At 40.5% G+C, this 17,345-nt stretch overlaps 1 protein-coding gene across 1 annotated transcript in view; it reads left to right on the top strand.

The window, feature by feature from the left end:
- Window positions 1-2,449: 2,449 nt before the first annotated feature.
- TOX (thymocyte selection associated high mobility group box) overlaps window positions 2,450-17,345 on the top strand; it is a 222,211-nt gene continuing 207,315 nt past the window's right edge. The window contains exon 1 of the mRNA XM_065669376.1: window positions 2,450-2,750. Coding sequence (XP_065525448.1) covers window positions 2,649-2,750 — 102 coding nt within the window. The 5' untranslated portion in view covers window positions 2,450-2,648. The remainder of the gene's footprint in view (window positions 2,751-17,345) is intronic.

The raw sequence follows: 17,345 nt of genomic DNA, 5'->3' as shown, positions 1-17,345 counted from the left end.
GCGTCAAGTACATTTCTCGCAAAGGAAAGTCTTTTTTAGGATTTTTTTAACTTTCAAAATGTCTAATCCCAAACATGCAAAATAATGAGTCAGGCGTCAAAAAATCATGAGATTTAAAAAGAAAAAAAAAAAAAGTTAATATCTTTTCCTTTGCCTTCTGGATCTTTTTCTGGGTCATGTTTTCAAGCTTTTCTCCAGGGCCATAAGGGTTACAAACATTATTAAAAAGAAAGCAACTGAGATCCTTTTGTAATTGCATGTTTAAGGAAAACATTTATTGCCATCAGACTTAAATTTTGTTGAACAGACAACCAAGAATCTTCAGAGATATTTGAGATCAAATAGTCCTGGAAAAGGCATATTGCTTCAAACCTATTTTCTCTAGAGTTTTGTTTACATTTCTTACGCATTTTTTTTTCCAGATAATTAAGCTTTACTGAAAGCAGGTTGTTACACATGGGGGAAAGTCATCATTTAACACTATCCTGAGAGACTCTTTACAATATAAAAATATCTGAGCTACAGGTTATAGATCCTCACAAAAGCAGGGACTTCTTCACCTGAGATTTGTGATTTGCTCCTCCTTAATACTGAGTCCCCTTGAAATCTTTACTCTGGATTTCCTTTTTTTTTTTTTTTCACTCAAAACAATTTTATGTGACAATGTGCATTACAAATCTCCTTAAAAGTTCTTCAGATTCCGACTGTTTTGTGATGGATATTTTCATGAGCATTTGACAAATGTAACCATTCCTGTTAACTGTCATCAGCTGGTTAGTGTGGCACTCACTAATTTGCTTTTATTTAGAGGGAAAGGAACTCCTTGCTTTTCATAACACAGTTCCTCTGTAGGGCATTATCTAAACTCTGTATAGTGTCTTTTTTGTATCTTTTCTCGTCCATCCTTTCTGTCCTGATTAAAACTACCAGGGACCCAGCAGGAAACCCAGTAGGACTGCTCATGGTGTCTTGAAGTCACCCTTTCTTTCTTTGTTTTTTCATGCTAAACCTTGTTTTGCTTGTCAATCCCTCTTCTGAATCCCACTGGACTCCCAACTTCCCTTTGTCAGCACCCTTGTTTGCAGCTAATTGTGCTCTTCTTCATGTTCCCTACCCCGTTTTCTTCCCCTTCCTCCCCTCTCAGCTTGCCCATCTCAAGTTTCCCTTCTCCATTCCACCGTGCTACAAAGGAAGGCTGTGCCTGGTGTCAGCACTGCCCATGGCACAGCCAGGCGCAAGTGCTACATGCTAACAAGGCAGACCACAGCTGATGAGGTATTCCATGGGTGGCCCTTTTCACTTGCTTCATGGTTTCTGAGGCACGCGCATGGACCACACTTTATTTCTACCATCACAAACTCTGGGTGATGGCTTCCACTTTACTGGGACAGAAGACGAAAGGCTCACTTATCCCAGCGGGCCCTGCCTGCAGCTCGACCCTGGTCAACCTCACTAGCCTGCCTGGGAAGCCGGCGAGGAGACCGGCCGGGCGCTCCCACAGAAGCACCCCAGGGGCCCTGCCCGCGGCCACAATGACAGCCCGTGGCCGACCCATCGCGGAGTTCGGGGCCCGCGCCGAACCCCTCTCACCACTGCCGCTGCTGCCGCCCCTCGACCCCGGGCCGGGACAAGGCCGCCGCAGCGGCAGGCCACGGCGGTGATGCCATAGTAACCGGCGGGGGGCCGGGCGGCGCCGGGGGGCCGGGCGGGTAGGCAGGGCGGTGACGGCGGCGGGATGGCGGGCGCGGCAGCGCCCCCTCTCCGCCGCTCCCAGCCCCGTCCCCGGCGCCCGCAAATGGCTCTTCCCTCGCCGGCCCCTTTGTGTGAGGCACGCTCTGAGCAGCGACCCCGCCGGCGGGGCGCGCCGTGTCCCCTGCCGCCGCCCGGGGAGCCCAGCAGTGCCGCGCTGAGAGGAGAGAGCCGGGCGGCGCGGGGCGGCCATTCCAGCGCGGGTGAGCTGCTTCGCCGCTCCCCCCGGGGTGAAGAGGGGTCCCGGTCTGCCGCCGCTCCTCCCCCCCCCCCCCCCCATTCCTTCCCGGCTCCTCGCGGTGCAGGGTAACCAAAATACACTTCCAACAAACCCAACCAAATAAATAACAACAATAATAATAATTAAAAAAAACAAACAAACAAAAACCACCCAAAACAAAAAACGGGAAAAGAACAGAGGGAGTGAGCGAGAGGGAGGGAGGGAGAAGCGAACCAACTCCGAGACTCCCATAAAGAGAGGCACACACGGAGCTAGCGCCCCGGTGCCGATGCGTGGGGGAAACAATAAGTACTCGAAGTTACCTGCCCTGCCGTAGAAGAAGGAGGGTTTGTTGATTCTCTCGCAGACATCTGCAGACCGGTGCTTTTTTGGAAGAGATTTTTTTTTCTTTTTTTTTTTTTTTTTTTTTTTTTTTTATCCCTTCCCCTCTCTCCTCTCTCTCTCTTTACAAACCACAAACGGATGTGAGGCAGGGAAGGTGTTTCTTTGACTACTGAAGTCAGGCACCTCTGGGTTTTTTTTATTCTTCTCAGTCTTGTTGTGTGTCCCCCCCCTCCCCTCACTCACTCACACACATTCACACACACACACACCCCTTTTTGCACCAACGTTAACGACAAACAGAAAAGGAAAGGAGTTTGCTTGATGTTTTAGTGAAATGGACGTAAGATTTTATTCACCACCTCCTCAGCCTGCCGCCGCTCCTGATACGCCTTGTTTGGGACCTTCCCCTTGCCTGGACCCCTACTACTGCAACAAGGTGACTCGTGTTTTGTGTCGTCCGAGGTGTTTTATCTGTGCTGTCGATCGTGCTGTTGTCGCGGCCGGTGCATGAACGGACGCTGCGCTCCGCCGAGCCGCGCTCCAAGTTCAGCGCCGAGGTGGAGGGCAGCGGCGCTCCCCGGGACTGGGGGTTCGGGGGCCGCGGTGCCGCCCGCCGCCGGGACACACACCGGCTTCCCTGAACGCACCCCAAATTAAAACCCCGGAATAGTTTGGGGGCGGGCAGCTGGAGCGGTTGGGGGGGGGGGGGAGGGTGAGTGTGTGAGTGGGGGAGGCATTTTCCACAACATCTTCCCTTTCGGAGAAACAGCGTGGACGAGGATGTTGATGCGGAGGACTTGATTTCCAGGGCTCCTGTTAATAAAGATCGCGCCCGCCACAAGCCGGCGGAAACTCTGCCCGGCCGCGTACCCGGCAGTTTATGTGTGTGGTACTCGGCGGTGCACGTTTATGTGTATGTGTATGTGACATGAGTGTGTGTATATATTTATATACTTATACACACACACCTCTCTGTATGCACGATAAGGGTATATAGGGGTGACAAGTCTTTCCAAACCACTGGCTCGACTTTGTCCAGGCTGTGCAACTAACAGCCTTGTCAATTTCTCTGTAACTTGATCAAACCGCTGCAAACGGGGTGCGTACCTGAGGGGAGCCGAGGTTTAAGGTCCCCGAGTCCCGGGGCGGGGGAGTCTCGCGCTAGCCCAAATCCTGGGTTTGGCGACGAGAGTTTGGTGCGGCGATCCCGGAGCACTTTGCACGACTTTTGGTGCTGAGGAAGGGGACTGGGGTTCCTGCATTGTTACTGCCTCTGTCGCCGGAGCCAGCTGGTGCTTTATGCGTGAGCAGCACTTTCTCTGCTATTACGGAATGGGCTTTGCACATGAGCAAAAAGCTGGCCATAGGAAAATAACCAGGAAGTGCGAGCTACCCCGAGCACTTCTCATATACAGCCCGGCCAGGGGAGAAAGCTGAGGGCGGGCGCTGCCCCAAAGATGTGTTTACACCCGTGCTCAGGCATTAAGCTTAGAAACCTGCCGTAGAAGCCTGTGGCAGGCTGCAGCAGATGTTTCTCGCAGCGTAAAAGTCCGCAGGGCTGGCCACGAATGCGGAGGGAGGCCAGCGGGGGGTACCCATCCGGGGCGAGGCGCCCTGTCCCGCCCGGTTCTGCGCTGGGCTATTGTCATGACGGGCTCACGTGTCGCTGGGATGTTCCGAGCCGTCTCTTTCACCGCGGGCAGCTGCCTCCATTCCGAGATAAATAAACAGCATAAATAGCGTGTGGTCGGCGCTCCACCGCGGACGCTGCCGCGCCGGGGTGAAGCCCTCTCGGTGCTCAGGGAAGATTTCCCACATGGTCTCATCTACCAATCACAACAGAAAGGACCAAATTCATCCTGGCTGCATTTCACATATACTCAGTGGAGTTGTAGAATTCAGGGATGAATCTGGCCCTTTGTGGTGGATGCCTGAGGATATCTCGAGAGAGGTCCCAGAGGTATGGCTTAGCGGTGTTTTAAGTGGCTGTGTTTGGCAGCATCTGGCAAACCTGCCATATAGATTGGAAGTTTGTGCCAGGACTGAACTTTGTTCAGCAGGAAGAGTCCAGTTGCACAGAAGCCTGTATGTGTGCATTAATTTTTGTACGCGCTTCAAGTAATCATGAGGCTACTGCCACCTTTGATCAGGCTTGCTGTTGTTTTTTCTGTTGTCTGTTTTTGTAAATTGTAACTGTAAAGTGTTGCCAAATGAAAAGCTTGGGTTAATATTAATGGCATAAGCACCAAAGTGTCTGAATACCCATTTGGCAATGAAACTGGACAAATGTTATTAAACCTATCAGTGATTTAAAGCTTCAAAAAAAAAAAGGTAATGACTTGAATACACATTTCACTCATCATTCTTGAGATAGTGGGCCAGATTTAATTTAAAAGTTAAATGCTTTGGAAAATCAGGAATTACTTTAGTATATTAAATCATTTTCCAATTAAGTTCCTTAAATCATTTTTGGTGGGTTGCACTGCAAATCGAATAAATTAATTTAGGAGGTCGTTTTCAGAATTTCTTTACTGGATGGTTAAAGCTTCTTTTAAGTCATGCCATGTATGAGGGAGCAAACTGTTCTTTTTAAATGCAAATGAGACACTCATTCTGTAGACAAGTTGCAACTCTTCTATTTCACTTTGCCTGAACTGATAATGTGCTTAAAAGTGCACAGTCATAAGACATATGTTTTATGCTTGGAAAAGACTTAACCAGGAATGTAAGATACCGAGTATAGGATGAATGTCTTTTTCAGTCTTTGCCACTGACCGCTGACCACATTAAATGGACAGAGTAGCTTTACCAGGCCCCTTGGAGGCATACATTTACAGAGCATTTCATTTTTCACTCCCTTCACTCTCTCCCTTCGCCCAGCATGATTAACATTGCTGTGAAAACTTATCTGAACTGTTCTAAACATGTCGTCAAGTTACAGTATTGCTCTGCCACTCATTTCCATGCTGTGTGTATTTAGGGAGTTTGAAGGGCGGGAGGCCTGCAGGAGTTTTGTGTTCAGTAAGTTTGGTAGAGTGTTTGGTTTTGATCTCTCCCAGGAAAGGGGATGGTGGAAGCATGATGGATCCATGTTCTTGGTTAGTATGGTGGTCTTGATTAGGTCTTTGCCTGCAAAACTCATTTAGAACTGGATCTTGTTTCTTGTAAAGTTAGTTGAAACTCACTTTGGTCGCTTAGAAGCATTTAGCCCTTGTTTTCATACCTGGAGTTTGGGGTGAGTTGTTTGTTGGGTTTTTTCTACAAGTATGGTAGACTTTGATTCTTTACATGTTAGGTCTGCTTGAGCTGCTGGGAATTTAGGATGCTTTCCACAAATCTTTACACTTTTAAGTTTTCTAATAATTCTGTTAGCACTAAGAGGTGGGTTTTTTTTTCCAGCTCAGGTGATTGCTTGCAATGTATGATTGAGTTCCCAGGGACGTGCATGGGAGTTACTGTGTTTCTCTGTAACCAAAAGGAAATGCAGTAATGTAAATTCAGCCACCTCTTATCTTACAATTTTCAGTTGGCAGGATTTGTTTTAGAAGACTGCTTAGATCTTTATTTTATAACCTAAAATAGCACTCTAAGCGTCTTAGTCTAACATTTCTCTATCTGCTGTGAAAGCTCATTATACTCTGCATGTATTGTTATGCAGGCTTTTCCTTGTTTCTCTTGCATTACCCATGGAGAGCGAAAAGTGAAAGAACAATGCAAACAATGTTGGTTATGACAACTGTGTGAGGTATCTCTTATACAAACAGACAGAATGGACGGTATGCTGCGGTATATAGGTCAGCCTTTGAAATAACAGAGTGGAGCTCTTGCAGTGGACAGACAAATTTAGAGTTGGGGTTGTACCATTTGCCTCTTGAAACTTGAAGCGTAATTGCATTTCGGACATTTACAGGCTAATACAAGTAGTCTGTTCAGTTGAAGTTTGTTTTAAGGAATATCATGTTCCTTAATTGAGTTGAATGGTACAAAAGAAAGAACTTTGATAATCCAAGTGTCTTAATGTGATAGAAGAATATGGACGGGGATTTCAAGCTTCTTGAAGAAGTCAGATGATAAGTTTACTTCTTTATGTAGAGAGTAATAAATAAAATCCTTGTGGCTTTTCTTATTAAAGTGTCACCTCCAAAGACCACTTCAGTCAGTACTGCAGAAAGGATTGGTGTATTTTCATACTTGCAACTTTACAGTGTTTTCAGATGTCTGCTCACATGAAGTGCAGTTATATAATTATAGTTTGACACAGCTAATGACAGGGATGCTGACCCCTGCCAACAGTAGGGAGAAACTAATGTTCTTTACTGCTCCCAGTGGTTTGCCTTGCAGAGTTATGCACTAAATTCTTCTGTGATTTGCTACCTGGTTCAAAAATACAGGAGCCTCCACTCATCTTTCTTGTTTCCACTGGTAGTTGTCAGTGCAATGGAAAAATACAGCCAGACAGCAGAGGTAGAATGATAGACTGTAGTTGTTTTTAAAAGAGAGGAATAAAGAGGGAAAAAGAGAGAGAGTGAAGTAAACCCCTTCAAAATGAAAAAAGTGGAGTAACATTGGGTAGAAGTAGATAAGGAGATAAAATACAGTGCTTTGTAAGCAGGTAACAAGCTCTCTTGTAGTCTGAATTCCATGGAGCAAAAGTACATATATATATATATTTATTTATACACAGTGTTTAGAATAATTTATTATGTAAACTTGACCCTACTATAGAGACTACTTTAAGTAAAGTGTTCCATGGCTCTTTACAAAGTGTACATTATTTCCAGGAGCTTGCTTCTATCCACTCTCTATCCGAAACTCAGAATGATGACAAGCCAGCGCTCTGAAGGACTGCTCTAAAGCTGAAATGCTGTGCTAGCATTTAGACAGCATTTTAGATTATGCTTATCTGATCACCATTTGTTTATTCTGGTTATATATATATATATATATATATAATTTGTTTTTTTGCCCCCTGGATAAATATCTAGTCCCCTACTGTATTAGAATTATATGTTAAATTTGTTGCTGCTTCTTATGGGAAAGATTAAACAGTTGCATTAGTGCTGTTGATTTTTCAGTGTTAAAGTTTCAGAAAAATACCACGTAGGAATTACCAAGGGAAATGGACTTCTTTTTTCTGGGTTACTAGACCTTAGAATGTAGTCACAGAGTTATGGGCAAGCCTCAAGTGTGCCTCCTTAAATTCCAGCCTTTCAGAAAAGAAGTGGTCCCAATTTTAGTGGAATATAGAAAATGATTTATGTGTGTGCTTTTGAGAAATCTTCCTCAATGATGTCTATAAACCAAAGCATTCACAGTTGTTTTGTTTTTTTTTTTCTTTTCTTTCTGCTAAACTTCAGTACTTTGAGAGAAATTAAATTTTATTCTCTTACTGGAATGATGTGTTTCATCTCTAGAGCATTACCCTCAAACAGCCTATCATGCAGTCTTATGAAAAAAGTGAAAGCTGTAAACTATTAAGAATGCTGAATTAGCTAAACACTACAGTGCATGCAGTACCTTTGGTGTTTACATTAAGCCGAAGAGCAGCTGGAGCTGCATTTAAAGGAGTTAAGGAGCTGATACCATGGAGGACTGGGCAGTCCTAACTCCCCTTGAATTTGGTGCGCATTGGGAACAATCACACTTTGTCAAGAAGAACTGAGCACCCTCCTCAGTCCTCAGATTGCCATCTTAGCAGGATGTTCTCATCTTGCTAACACTGTACAGCAGCATGGGAAAGTGGACTATGTTTAAAATATGACTTTATATAAAGCAGAGAGTTGTCCTAATCACGATAAGATTTAGATCAAGATTCTTGGGTATTTAAATCCTGTATCGATGGAAAATATAACAATACTTAGACGGTGAAAGTAATAAGCTTCCTATGACTGCTCTCTCAGCATGGCTCAAGAGTGACCTGAAGGCACCATTTCTCATGGTGAGAGGGTAGTCCCTGGATCAGTGCAGAAATTGGCTTCTGGAACTGACAGCGGTGGCAATAAGTGGCCGCTTTGTTTATCTTTCTGAAGTGGACACATGCTCTGCAGATGCTTAGCATATTTAATATTTAAAAATAACCAAATTTAAATATTTCTTTTATACAGTTGGACTAGAGGATTGTTGTAGGTCCTTCCAAATGAAATAGTCAATTCTATTATACTGTTTTAGTTACTCAACTAGGTCCCGATTTTCTGTCCAAGGAGTGATTTCTGATTATAAATGCCAAGTTATAAACTGTTCTAAAACATGGCTTATAGAAGAAGCACCAAATGACTGTTAATTATGGCAGCACTTACAGAATACTTTTGGGCATGGAATTCACACTGAACCTGAATGAGATTTTCTTGGTCATTTTTTCCCCACAGCATTCGGTGGAAAAATGTCAGTATTGCATTAATCTATGATTAGGCACAGCTTATGTAGCATTAGCAGCAGCAACAAACATCGCCCTTCCACAGTGACAAGTGCACAGAAGAAAATCTTGTCTCCTCTTCCACTGAAATACCTGCATTTTATGCTCATTGGTTGTGATCAGTTTTAAGTTAGTCAGAAGCATGGAATAAGATGTTTAACTCTTCATTGGTTCTTCAAAGTTAAAATTGGTTTTCAGCAGGAGACCTTGGTGCAGCCGACATTTGTAATGTCTATGGTTTTCTTTTGCTTCTTATGTTTGCAGTAAGTAGTTTATTTTTCATTTGTTTTTGAATTTCATATGGCTATACTAATATTTATATCTTATCTTTCAATTGCACATATGCTAACACTGTTCCCAAACTGTTCATTTAGTATTTCTCGCTGGGCTGCTATTTGATTTGCAATAGACCCTTGTATTATGGTTTGCTCCCAGGAAACACACTGCATTCAAAGTTGCAAAGCATACTTGAATTACATGAGCATCTGACAAATCCAGGTTAGTGGAAATGTCAGAATGTTTTAGCATTCACATTCTTGGCTGTTAAACCACTCTCTACCAATCAGAAGTGCTATGAGTGGCTTATTTCAAAGGTACTGCTGGCTAAGCACTGGAAACTGAGCTGCTGTGGTAGTAATTTTGTCTCCTGCTATTGTTGTTGATGATTATATGGTCTCAAAGGTTAAATGGAAGATATTGTAGCTGGTGTGTATTTTTGTTAAATGAAGGAAATCTGCAGTGAACTTGTTACTTATTCTATATGTAAGAAGAAATCAGAACTCTTGAAATCAGACAGTGATAACCTGTACTTAGGGAAATGGGTTAGTAAAGAAAGTATGAAGTCTGAAATGTAAATCAAAAGATTTATCCAGACAGTTCCTGCCAGAAGAGTAAGATTATGTATACATACAAATTCCTGTTGTATCAATGCTAGTGTGTATGTATAAACCCATATAGGCTTCCACTTTGTTATATACTGCTCACTTTGAAGAAAGTGAACTTACTCCGAGAATCTATCATTTCTATTCTCTATTATAAGTAGCTGGCTTCAAAGTAGTATTCTGGTCACAGTTGCCAAAAGCGTTTGTGTCCATGAGAAAGAGAATGCATTTGCTTCTTATACCATAATTTGTTTTGCATCAACCTAGAATAATAATAAGTATTAAAAGCAAAAATAGTGGTGAAAAAGGACAGTAAACTTTCAAAAAAAGTATAATTTATCATTTGGCAAACACAGTTGTGAATATTAGTCATAGAAACCCTTCAGATAGTAGAGGCTTAATATCAAAGCTAATGATTTATTTTATGTTAATGACTTTCTGCTAGGGCATAAAAGACTGCTCATAATGGACTCTCAGTGCTGTGTTCAGTTGCAAAGGCTAATGGGATAATCTTACCCAAAATTAAGCTTTTTGAAGTAGATCATGGTGTTATTTTTTTCAAGTTAACTCTTGAAAATATATTGGCAAACTGATTTTTCCAGAACTGCTTTTTATCTTTGAAGGAAATTATAACACAAGGGGTTTTTTCTTCATTAGTAGTTTTCTTAATTGTGTTGGAAATGTCTGTTTATGTTTTTTTATAGTTCTGAAGAATAATATTCATGATGTGGAAGTCATTCATTTCACTGGTTTTCTCATAATGCAGTAAATTTTTGTGAGGCACAGTTGCTTTTACAGGTTGAACAAAAGAAAAAAGAATTATTTTTTAAGTGGCCTCACTAGTAATTTACTAAATGGCAGTAAAACTCATAGTTTTGCATTGAGAAGTTTTTAAAATCATGTTTACAATTAGTTATAACCAACATTATATTTCAATAAGAGATAATTTGCCTACTAAAGTTCACATAATGTGCTAATCATGTCTAGTGGTTAATAAAGGCCTCCTATCTCACTCCCCTGATGGCTATAAAAGGCTATTATGTTCATGGCAGCAGTTCAGGTACAGCTGCTGTGTGTTAATAATGCATCATTGTCCCACTAATAAACACAGCAGAGGTCAGCAACCCTGAGCACCTAAAACACCTATTCTCTTTCCAAAATATTTATTAACACCTCAATGGCATATCTATTTATTTTGTTTAGGATTATATCAGTTAATGACCCTTATGGAATCCCTTGTGTTCAGGTTTTGCAACCTACATGCTGTTGCACTCCTTTTTCCTCCTAAACATTTCTTTTTCATTGCAACTATGTGTTGTTTCTTTAAGATTAGCATTCTATGGTCACTTCATGATTAACTTACTTTTTTGCTTAGTATGTCAATTTTCGGGGGGGGGGTGTGTGTGTTTGTTTTGTTTGGGATTTTTTTGGTGGTTGTTTTGTTTGGGGTTTTTTCTCATCTAATTTAAAATTATGTTTAGAAATTGAATTTTTGTTAGTTAAGACACTTCATAGAAAATGAACTATGTCCTTGTGTAAATAGGTATTCATGTAACAACTATATGCTTGTGTAACATGCATGCACAAAGAGATGCATGTATACATGTGTATATATGAGCACTGCTCCCTCCAGGTTCCATACATCATTTTATACTAGTGACTGATGTTTTCCTTTTTAGCATAGATGCTGTATTCATAAAGGTTTTTTAAAATGCATTTTCTACAGACAAAGAACATGCTCACATGGGATTTCCATTTTGCCAGGGAAACATGCAAATCAATAGGCCAGCACTTATCTGCATTAAAATTAGGTATACTGTAATTTATGGGCGCAGTGATATTGTATTTGTCTAGCATAGCCTCAGATACTCTTTAAGGTAGCCTGGCTATGTGTTCTTAGAGAAAAGCAAAAGTGTTAATTGAACAAAATCTCATCTTGTAGTATTGCCTTTTGTTTTCTGTTACTCATTTTGATACCCTGATGTGTTGTGTTTTTGTTTTTTTTTTTGTGCTGTGTGATTTACAAACAAATGTTCAGAGGGCAGAAAAATACCACTGCACTTCCATCAAGAGAAATGAAAAAGCTTAACTAGCTGAAGGGTTTCTATTTGGTGCAGCACGTTGCTTCAATGACATATTTGTCATGCTTTAAATATATAATGAGTACAATAAAATATGTACAGGCACAGTCGTGATATATGTAGTGTCTGGCTCCATTGCTATTGTTTGTAGTCTCTACGGTTGTCATACGTTGTTCTTTGCACATCATACCCTTACAGCAGAATTTGACACAATTTCTAGCTTTCAGTCCTGCACCATTTTCATTGCACAATATACATGAGTTTGACAGGGTGTGTTGAGGACAACTCTGGCAAGCAATTGATATTTTGAAGTGGCAAGCATTTCAGCAGCTGCCTGCTTGTGAAAAAGGAATGATAAGGTATACTGTATTGTTAGTTTCAGGCAAAGCATTAAGGTTTAAGCTCTGTAAAAATGTACACATTATTCGTCAGTGGTGAAGCAAGCCTTTTATGTTTTTTAAAGCTTAGCTCTCTGGCTGATGTGAACTAGAATGACATTGGTTTAATGGTCAGTAAATGAATAGGAGTACTTTGAATTTGAACTGCTGCCAATTTTGCACCGACAAAGAGACTGACAAAAGAAAGATTTTATGTGAAAGCAAAGCACAAGCAATGTTTGGGGAGGTGGGGAAAAGGGTAGAGGAACCCAAAAGAAATATTCTCCAACATAGCCTTGTAATGATACTAAAATTGTTAAAACACATCCATTTTACATGGCTCGTCAGCTACGAACTTAAGCTGTTTCATCTGATGTTCTTTAAAACCTGTTGTATACACATAGTCTTTTAGAATATATTCATATGGAATTTACAGTGTGCTTTTCTAAATACCACACTGTGCCCTGAAGGCCTGTTGGCAGAACATCAGAGTTGTCCACTGCTGGAGTTCCCAAGTCTCTCTCTATCTGGTAGTGGGAAATTGTAGTTTAATCAGTTATGGCACTTTCAGTGTGTAACATTCATTAGTAAGGCAATTTGTCATGACTGTTAATAGTCAGGATGCATCTGCTCTCTCTTCAGTTACAGAGTGTGATAAGCAAGAGGGCAAATATTTCAATATTTAGTAATATTAGCATGTTTGAAAACTGTAGTTCAAGGTTGGTGCTCAAAACACAAACAGCAAATTAGTAACAACCTATTTATTTTTATCAGTTTTACCTTTACATAGGTTTGGTTTTAAAGTACCCTAATGCTCTTACGAGTAGTGCATTATCAAACTGGGTGTTAGAAAGTAAATGTTAGCATCTTCAGTGTTTATCAAAGACTTTTCCTCTGTTGTCATATATTCAAAGTTAGGATATTTTCAAAGAGTTGAAAATACTTGCAACTGAGACACATCATTTTTCTATGTGTCAGTAATAAATGGTTCACAGCATCAATTTTGGCAGTAGAAGGCCTTTCACAGTGTTAGTTTTGTGGCTGGGCAGCTTATAATGTTATAAAGGATATTTGGTACCTACCAAAGAGACAACATGCAATTAGAGTAATCTTCTTTCAAAATACTGGCTTGTAATCATTGTTCGTTGTTCTAAATATGAAAGGTTAAATTGTTTTCTACAGTCAAGAGGTTAGAGGTTTTTTTCACATACATCTGATAACCCTCATGTATTACATAATACGATCGCTTCTCACACAATAGCTTTGTGACACATTTTAATTTTTAATGAAAAGCCTCCCAAATTTTAACATAATTATTTCTTTAGAAACCAAGTCCAATCTTGGTAAAATCCGTTCTTGCCAGCAACAAAAGCTGTTACTGTTTAAGTTCCTGTTCAGCAGTTAGTTGGTACGCTTCACTGGATATTGTCAAAAAGGCTTTTCTCTTGATTGACAACCCTGTAGGAATGTGAATGGAGATTTTAATTGCATATCATGTGTGCATATCAGAGTGAGTGGATTCACTGACTCTGCTTAGCTCCATATCTCTACAGGTCAGCCATGCCAGAACTTCTATTTTTTTTTTTTTTTTTTAATAAGCAATTGATATACTTTTCCAAAGAGAGAGAAAAAGGGCACGCAAGTGAAGAATGGACTGCAAAGCAAAAGGTTCCTGTGAATATCCGAAGAAAAATGTGTGCAATAAGTTTCCAGAATGTTTTAACACAATTAAGAGGTATTTTGATGATGTAAATTCAGTTCAAGACTAAGTCGGCCAAAGACTGCAAGAATATATTTTTCTTCTGACATTTGCTCGCAGAAGTGTGCTTTTAAGTATCCTTTTGCCTTTTTTCTTTTTTTTTTTTTTTTTTCCAAGAGTACTTTGAACAAAATCAGTCTCAAAGAAAGTAAAGCAAGTGGAAAAAATTACTGACTCAGGCTGCACCTTTATAGAAGACATGGGGAAATGGTGGGGGTTTTTTCATGCGTGTGTGAGACAGTGGGTTTACTCATTCATGCTGGATTTGATACATAGTCTTCGGGCAACACTGTTGCGTTGTGGAGAGCTTTGCCTAGATAAGAGAGGCAGAGATCTCAGGTTTAAGTCTGAAAATAAAAGTGAATTTTGATATCAACTGTAATGCAACTTAAATACTATTTTTTTTTCCTTAAGAACAAAAAATGATACATCACTGCAAAAAGACACTGGTAAATAGACCTGAGCATTTTCCATAGCCAAGAACATTGCAGGTGAAAATGCAAAGCCAAAGATTCGTTATGAAGAATAGTAATTAGATTTTGATGTCTCAAATTAGATTTTAGGTTTCATTTTGCATCAGAAACCACAACATCAATTGTATTTTGTTTATAAAACTCATGAAGCACTGGCAACTGAAAGCACAGCAACACACAGTTGAGGGGAACTTTTAGCTGAGTTAGTGTTTTGTGCCTGTAAAGGGACATTGAAATCTAAAGGGGGATGACAGTTGTATTTTTCCAGGAGGACCCCTGGGAAGGAATTGTTACTTAGTCAAAAAGTTTCTTTCCTCATTTGTCAGTGCTCTCAGATAAAAAGCAAATTGACTGCCTTCTGCCCTTTTACCCTTTGTGTAGGGCCAACTCACACTTTCAGGTTGTATTTGTGGAATGTGTGGGAATGGAGGATGCCAACCACTTGTTGAATCTTAAGGTTACAATGCAAGGCACATCACCTGGTCTGACAATGTGCTGTTTAACTTCAGTATCTATATGGAGCCCATTCATTCTTGTGTTGGACTAATGTGTATCTTGGCCAGTTATGTCTTGTACATCAGTAAACCCTTAGGAGTGCTTAAAAACTATGAATAACTTAAGAAGGAAACCAACAAGACTGCTTTATCGTCAATGAAGGAAACCCCTTCTGACTTAATACCTGACATCAGTGGATGGTTGGATCTATTAGGAACTGACACTTCTACGGGTTTTCAGGTTTTGTGAGTAGAAAATAGAGGAAAATGGGAAGTGGCAAAGATAGTAATCTGAACGTATGATTCCCTCTGTACAGTGTGCCTTCAAGTCCTATGAGCAAATGCATCAGCGAGGAGCCTTAGCTTTCTGGACACCCAAAGGTGCTTGTGTTTAGATTTGTCTGGACTCACACCTGTGCAAGTTTCAGAGCTTTGGCACTTTCACTTCTGATAAAGCTTTATTTTTTGAGAAAATTGCTAAAATTATTCCTGCTTTGGGGAGCTTTCTGTCATAGCCAACAGGTCTGCAAGGCTCCCAAAGCCGGGAAATGTTGTAGACATTGGAAGGGTTTTTTCATTGTTGAGGAAAGAAAATATTTAGATTATGAAACATTGTAAAGCTTGTACCTAAGGTTTGGAAAAATGGGAGTGGAGCCTGAAGGTGTAATTTTGGATTAACACCAGGGCCATTTTTGTAAATCACCATGGTAGCTCCTGTAATAATGTTGAGAAGATTGCTCCATCCCTGGCAATGATGAGGGCCAGGCTGGATAGAGCCTAAGGTGACATGGTCTAGGGTGAGGTGTCCCTGCCCATGGCAGGGGGGTTGTAACTAGATGATCTCTAAGGTCCCTTCCAACCCAAACCATTCTATGATTCTGTGATTCTATGATTCTATGAGGACTTCATTTGTTCAGGACTTCAGGCTATGAAGTCAAACACTGTTAAGGCTGGGAATGCTGATTTAGTGATGTCTTGATTCTGCTCTTTAATATGCTCTTATTGACAGGAACTGATGTAGTGAAACAGCGGATGTGGAGTAAATGATCGTGTAATTGTAACTTTAATACGGTTAAAAATGGCAGCCAAATTACACTTTCAGGCCTTAAATCTGGCATTTTTCACATTTTCACCTCTTGACTTTGTAACCCGAATACTCTTTCAAAAATATCTTTTTCAGTATGTTACTGATTCATTGGATTGCATCCATGACATTCATTGCTATCCTCTCTGTCAGGAGCTTTTGACTCTCAACATTTCTGCACAGATTTTTCTTTTGAAGAGTTAACTCTTGTTAGCAGCAGGAAGAGTTTTATCTTGGTGAGTGAAGGGAGGACCAAGTCTTGCTGTGGCTAGGACAATCTTGGGCTCTCTCTTACCAGTCCTTTAATTCTGTGCATACTTTGACACAGGCTGCCATGTTCTGAAGATTTGGGATCCAGTATGAGAATACTTGTGTTACTATTTTGTCACAATGCCCACATTTTGGGCTGAGGAGCTCAAGCGTATGTCAAAGCTTTAGTAATTTCAACAGTTTATCTCTGAAGAAAAGGCACTTTTCTATCTCAATATCTTTTCTTCTGCTGAACTTGAAAGATATGCTGCAAATAATGGAGCTGGTGGAGTTTTCTTAAGTTAAAAATACCACTTGAACTCCAAATACAGGTATTGTGACAAAAATTACAGTAATATGTGCTACACCTCCAATTGTGAAATAAAAGCAGCCCCAACATGTGTACCTTTATTATCATATATAAATACTATGTTTATAGAAATAATTAGAGCATCTGTTAAAAGTAAATTTATGTTAAACTCTCTAAATTTGTGTAAATTACTTTACTACTAGTAAAACCAGAGGATTTTCTGTACAAATCATTAGGGTTTGTCCTATAATATTTTTCTTTGGAGCTGCAGGCAGTCTATGTATATAATAATGAAAGCTCAGAGAAAAAATATTTTTGAAATGGAAAAATATATTACTCAGCTGAATCTGTTGCCCTTGTAAGAGTGCTGTGATTCCAGAGGACTTTCTCAAACAGAACATTACGGTGGAAATACTAAAGCAGCACTCTCTAAGGCTGCTTTGGTTTTATTCAGTCTTTTCAGAAATTCTAATGTAAATGTTAATGCGTACTGCAGAATAAAATAGGTAAAGTTCTGAATGTAGAAGGTTTTGGTTGGAGGAGAATACTGCAGGCTTTCTAGAAACAAGTTAATTACAACAGAGACAGCTCTTAACCTGCTGCTTCCTACATGGTTGCCTGGGTTTCTAGCAATGTTGGAAAATCTTTCCTTATATTAGAGATGTAAGCCTACTCTGAAGCAACGGTGCACAATGATGTACGAGATCTGGAAGCTAATTTTCTGTCATTAACTCATCAGAACCTTCTTTATTTTTACTACTGAGCTTTCAGTGAACCTGTACCAAGCTGCAAATAACAGTATTGGAATGCAGATTTCACTGTTTATTATGAGTTAAAAATAGGTGAGTAATTAACATAATCATCAAGTCTTATTGTCCTTGGTAAGGATGAAACATGATTGTAAGGGCATG

Source organism: Lathamus discolor, chromosome 2, assembly GCF_037157495.1.
Source record: "Lathamus discolor isolate bLatDis1 chromosome 2, bLatDis1.hap1, whole genome shotgun sequence".
Lineage (NCBI taxonomy): Eukaryota > Metazoa > Chordata > Aves > Psittaciformes > Psittacidae > Lathamus > Lathamus discolor.
The sequence above is the reverse complement of the archived record's forward strand: the minus strand, read 5'-3'. Positions and strand labels throughout refer to the sequence as shown.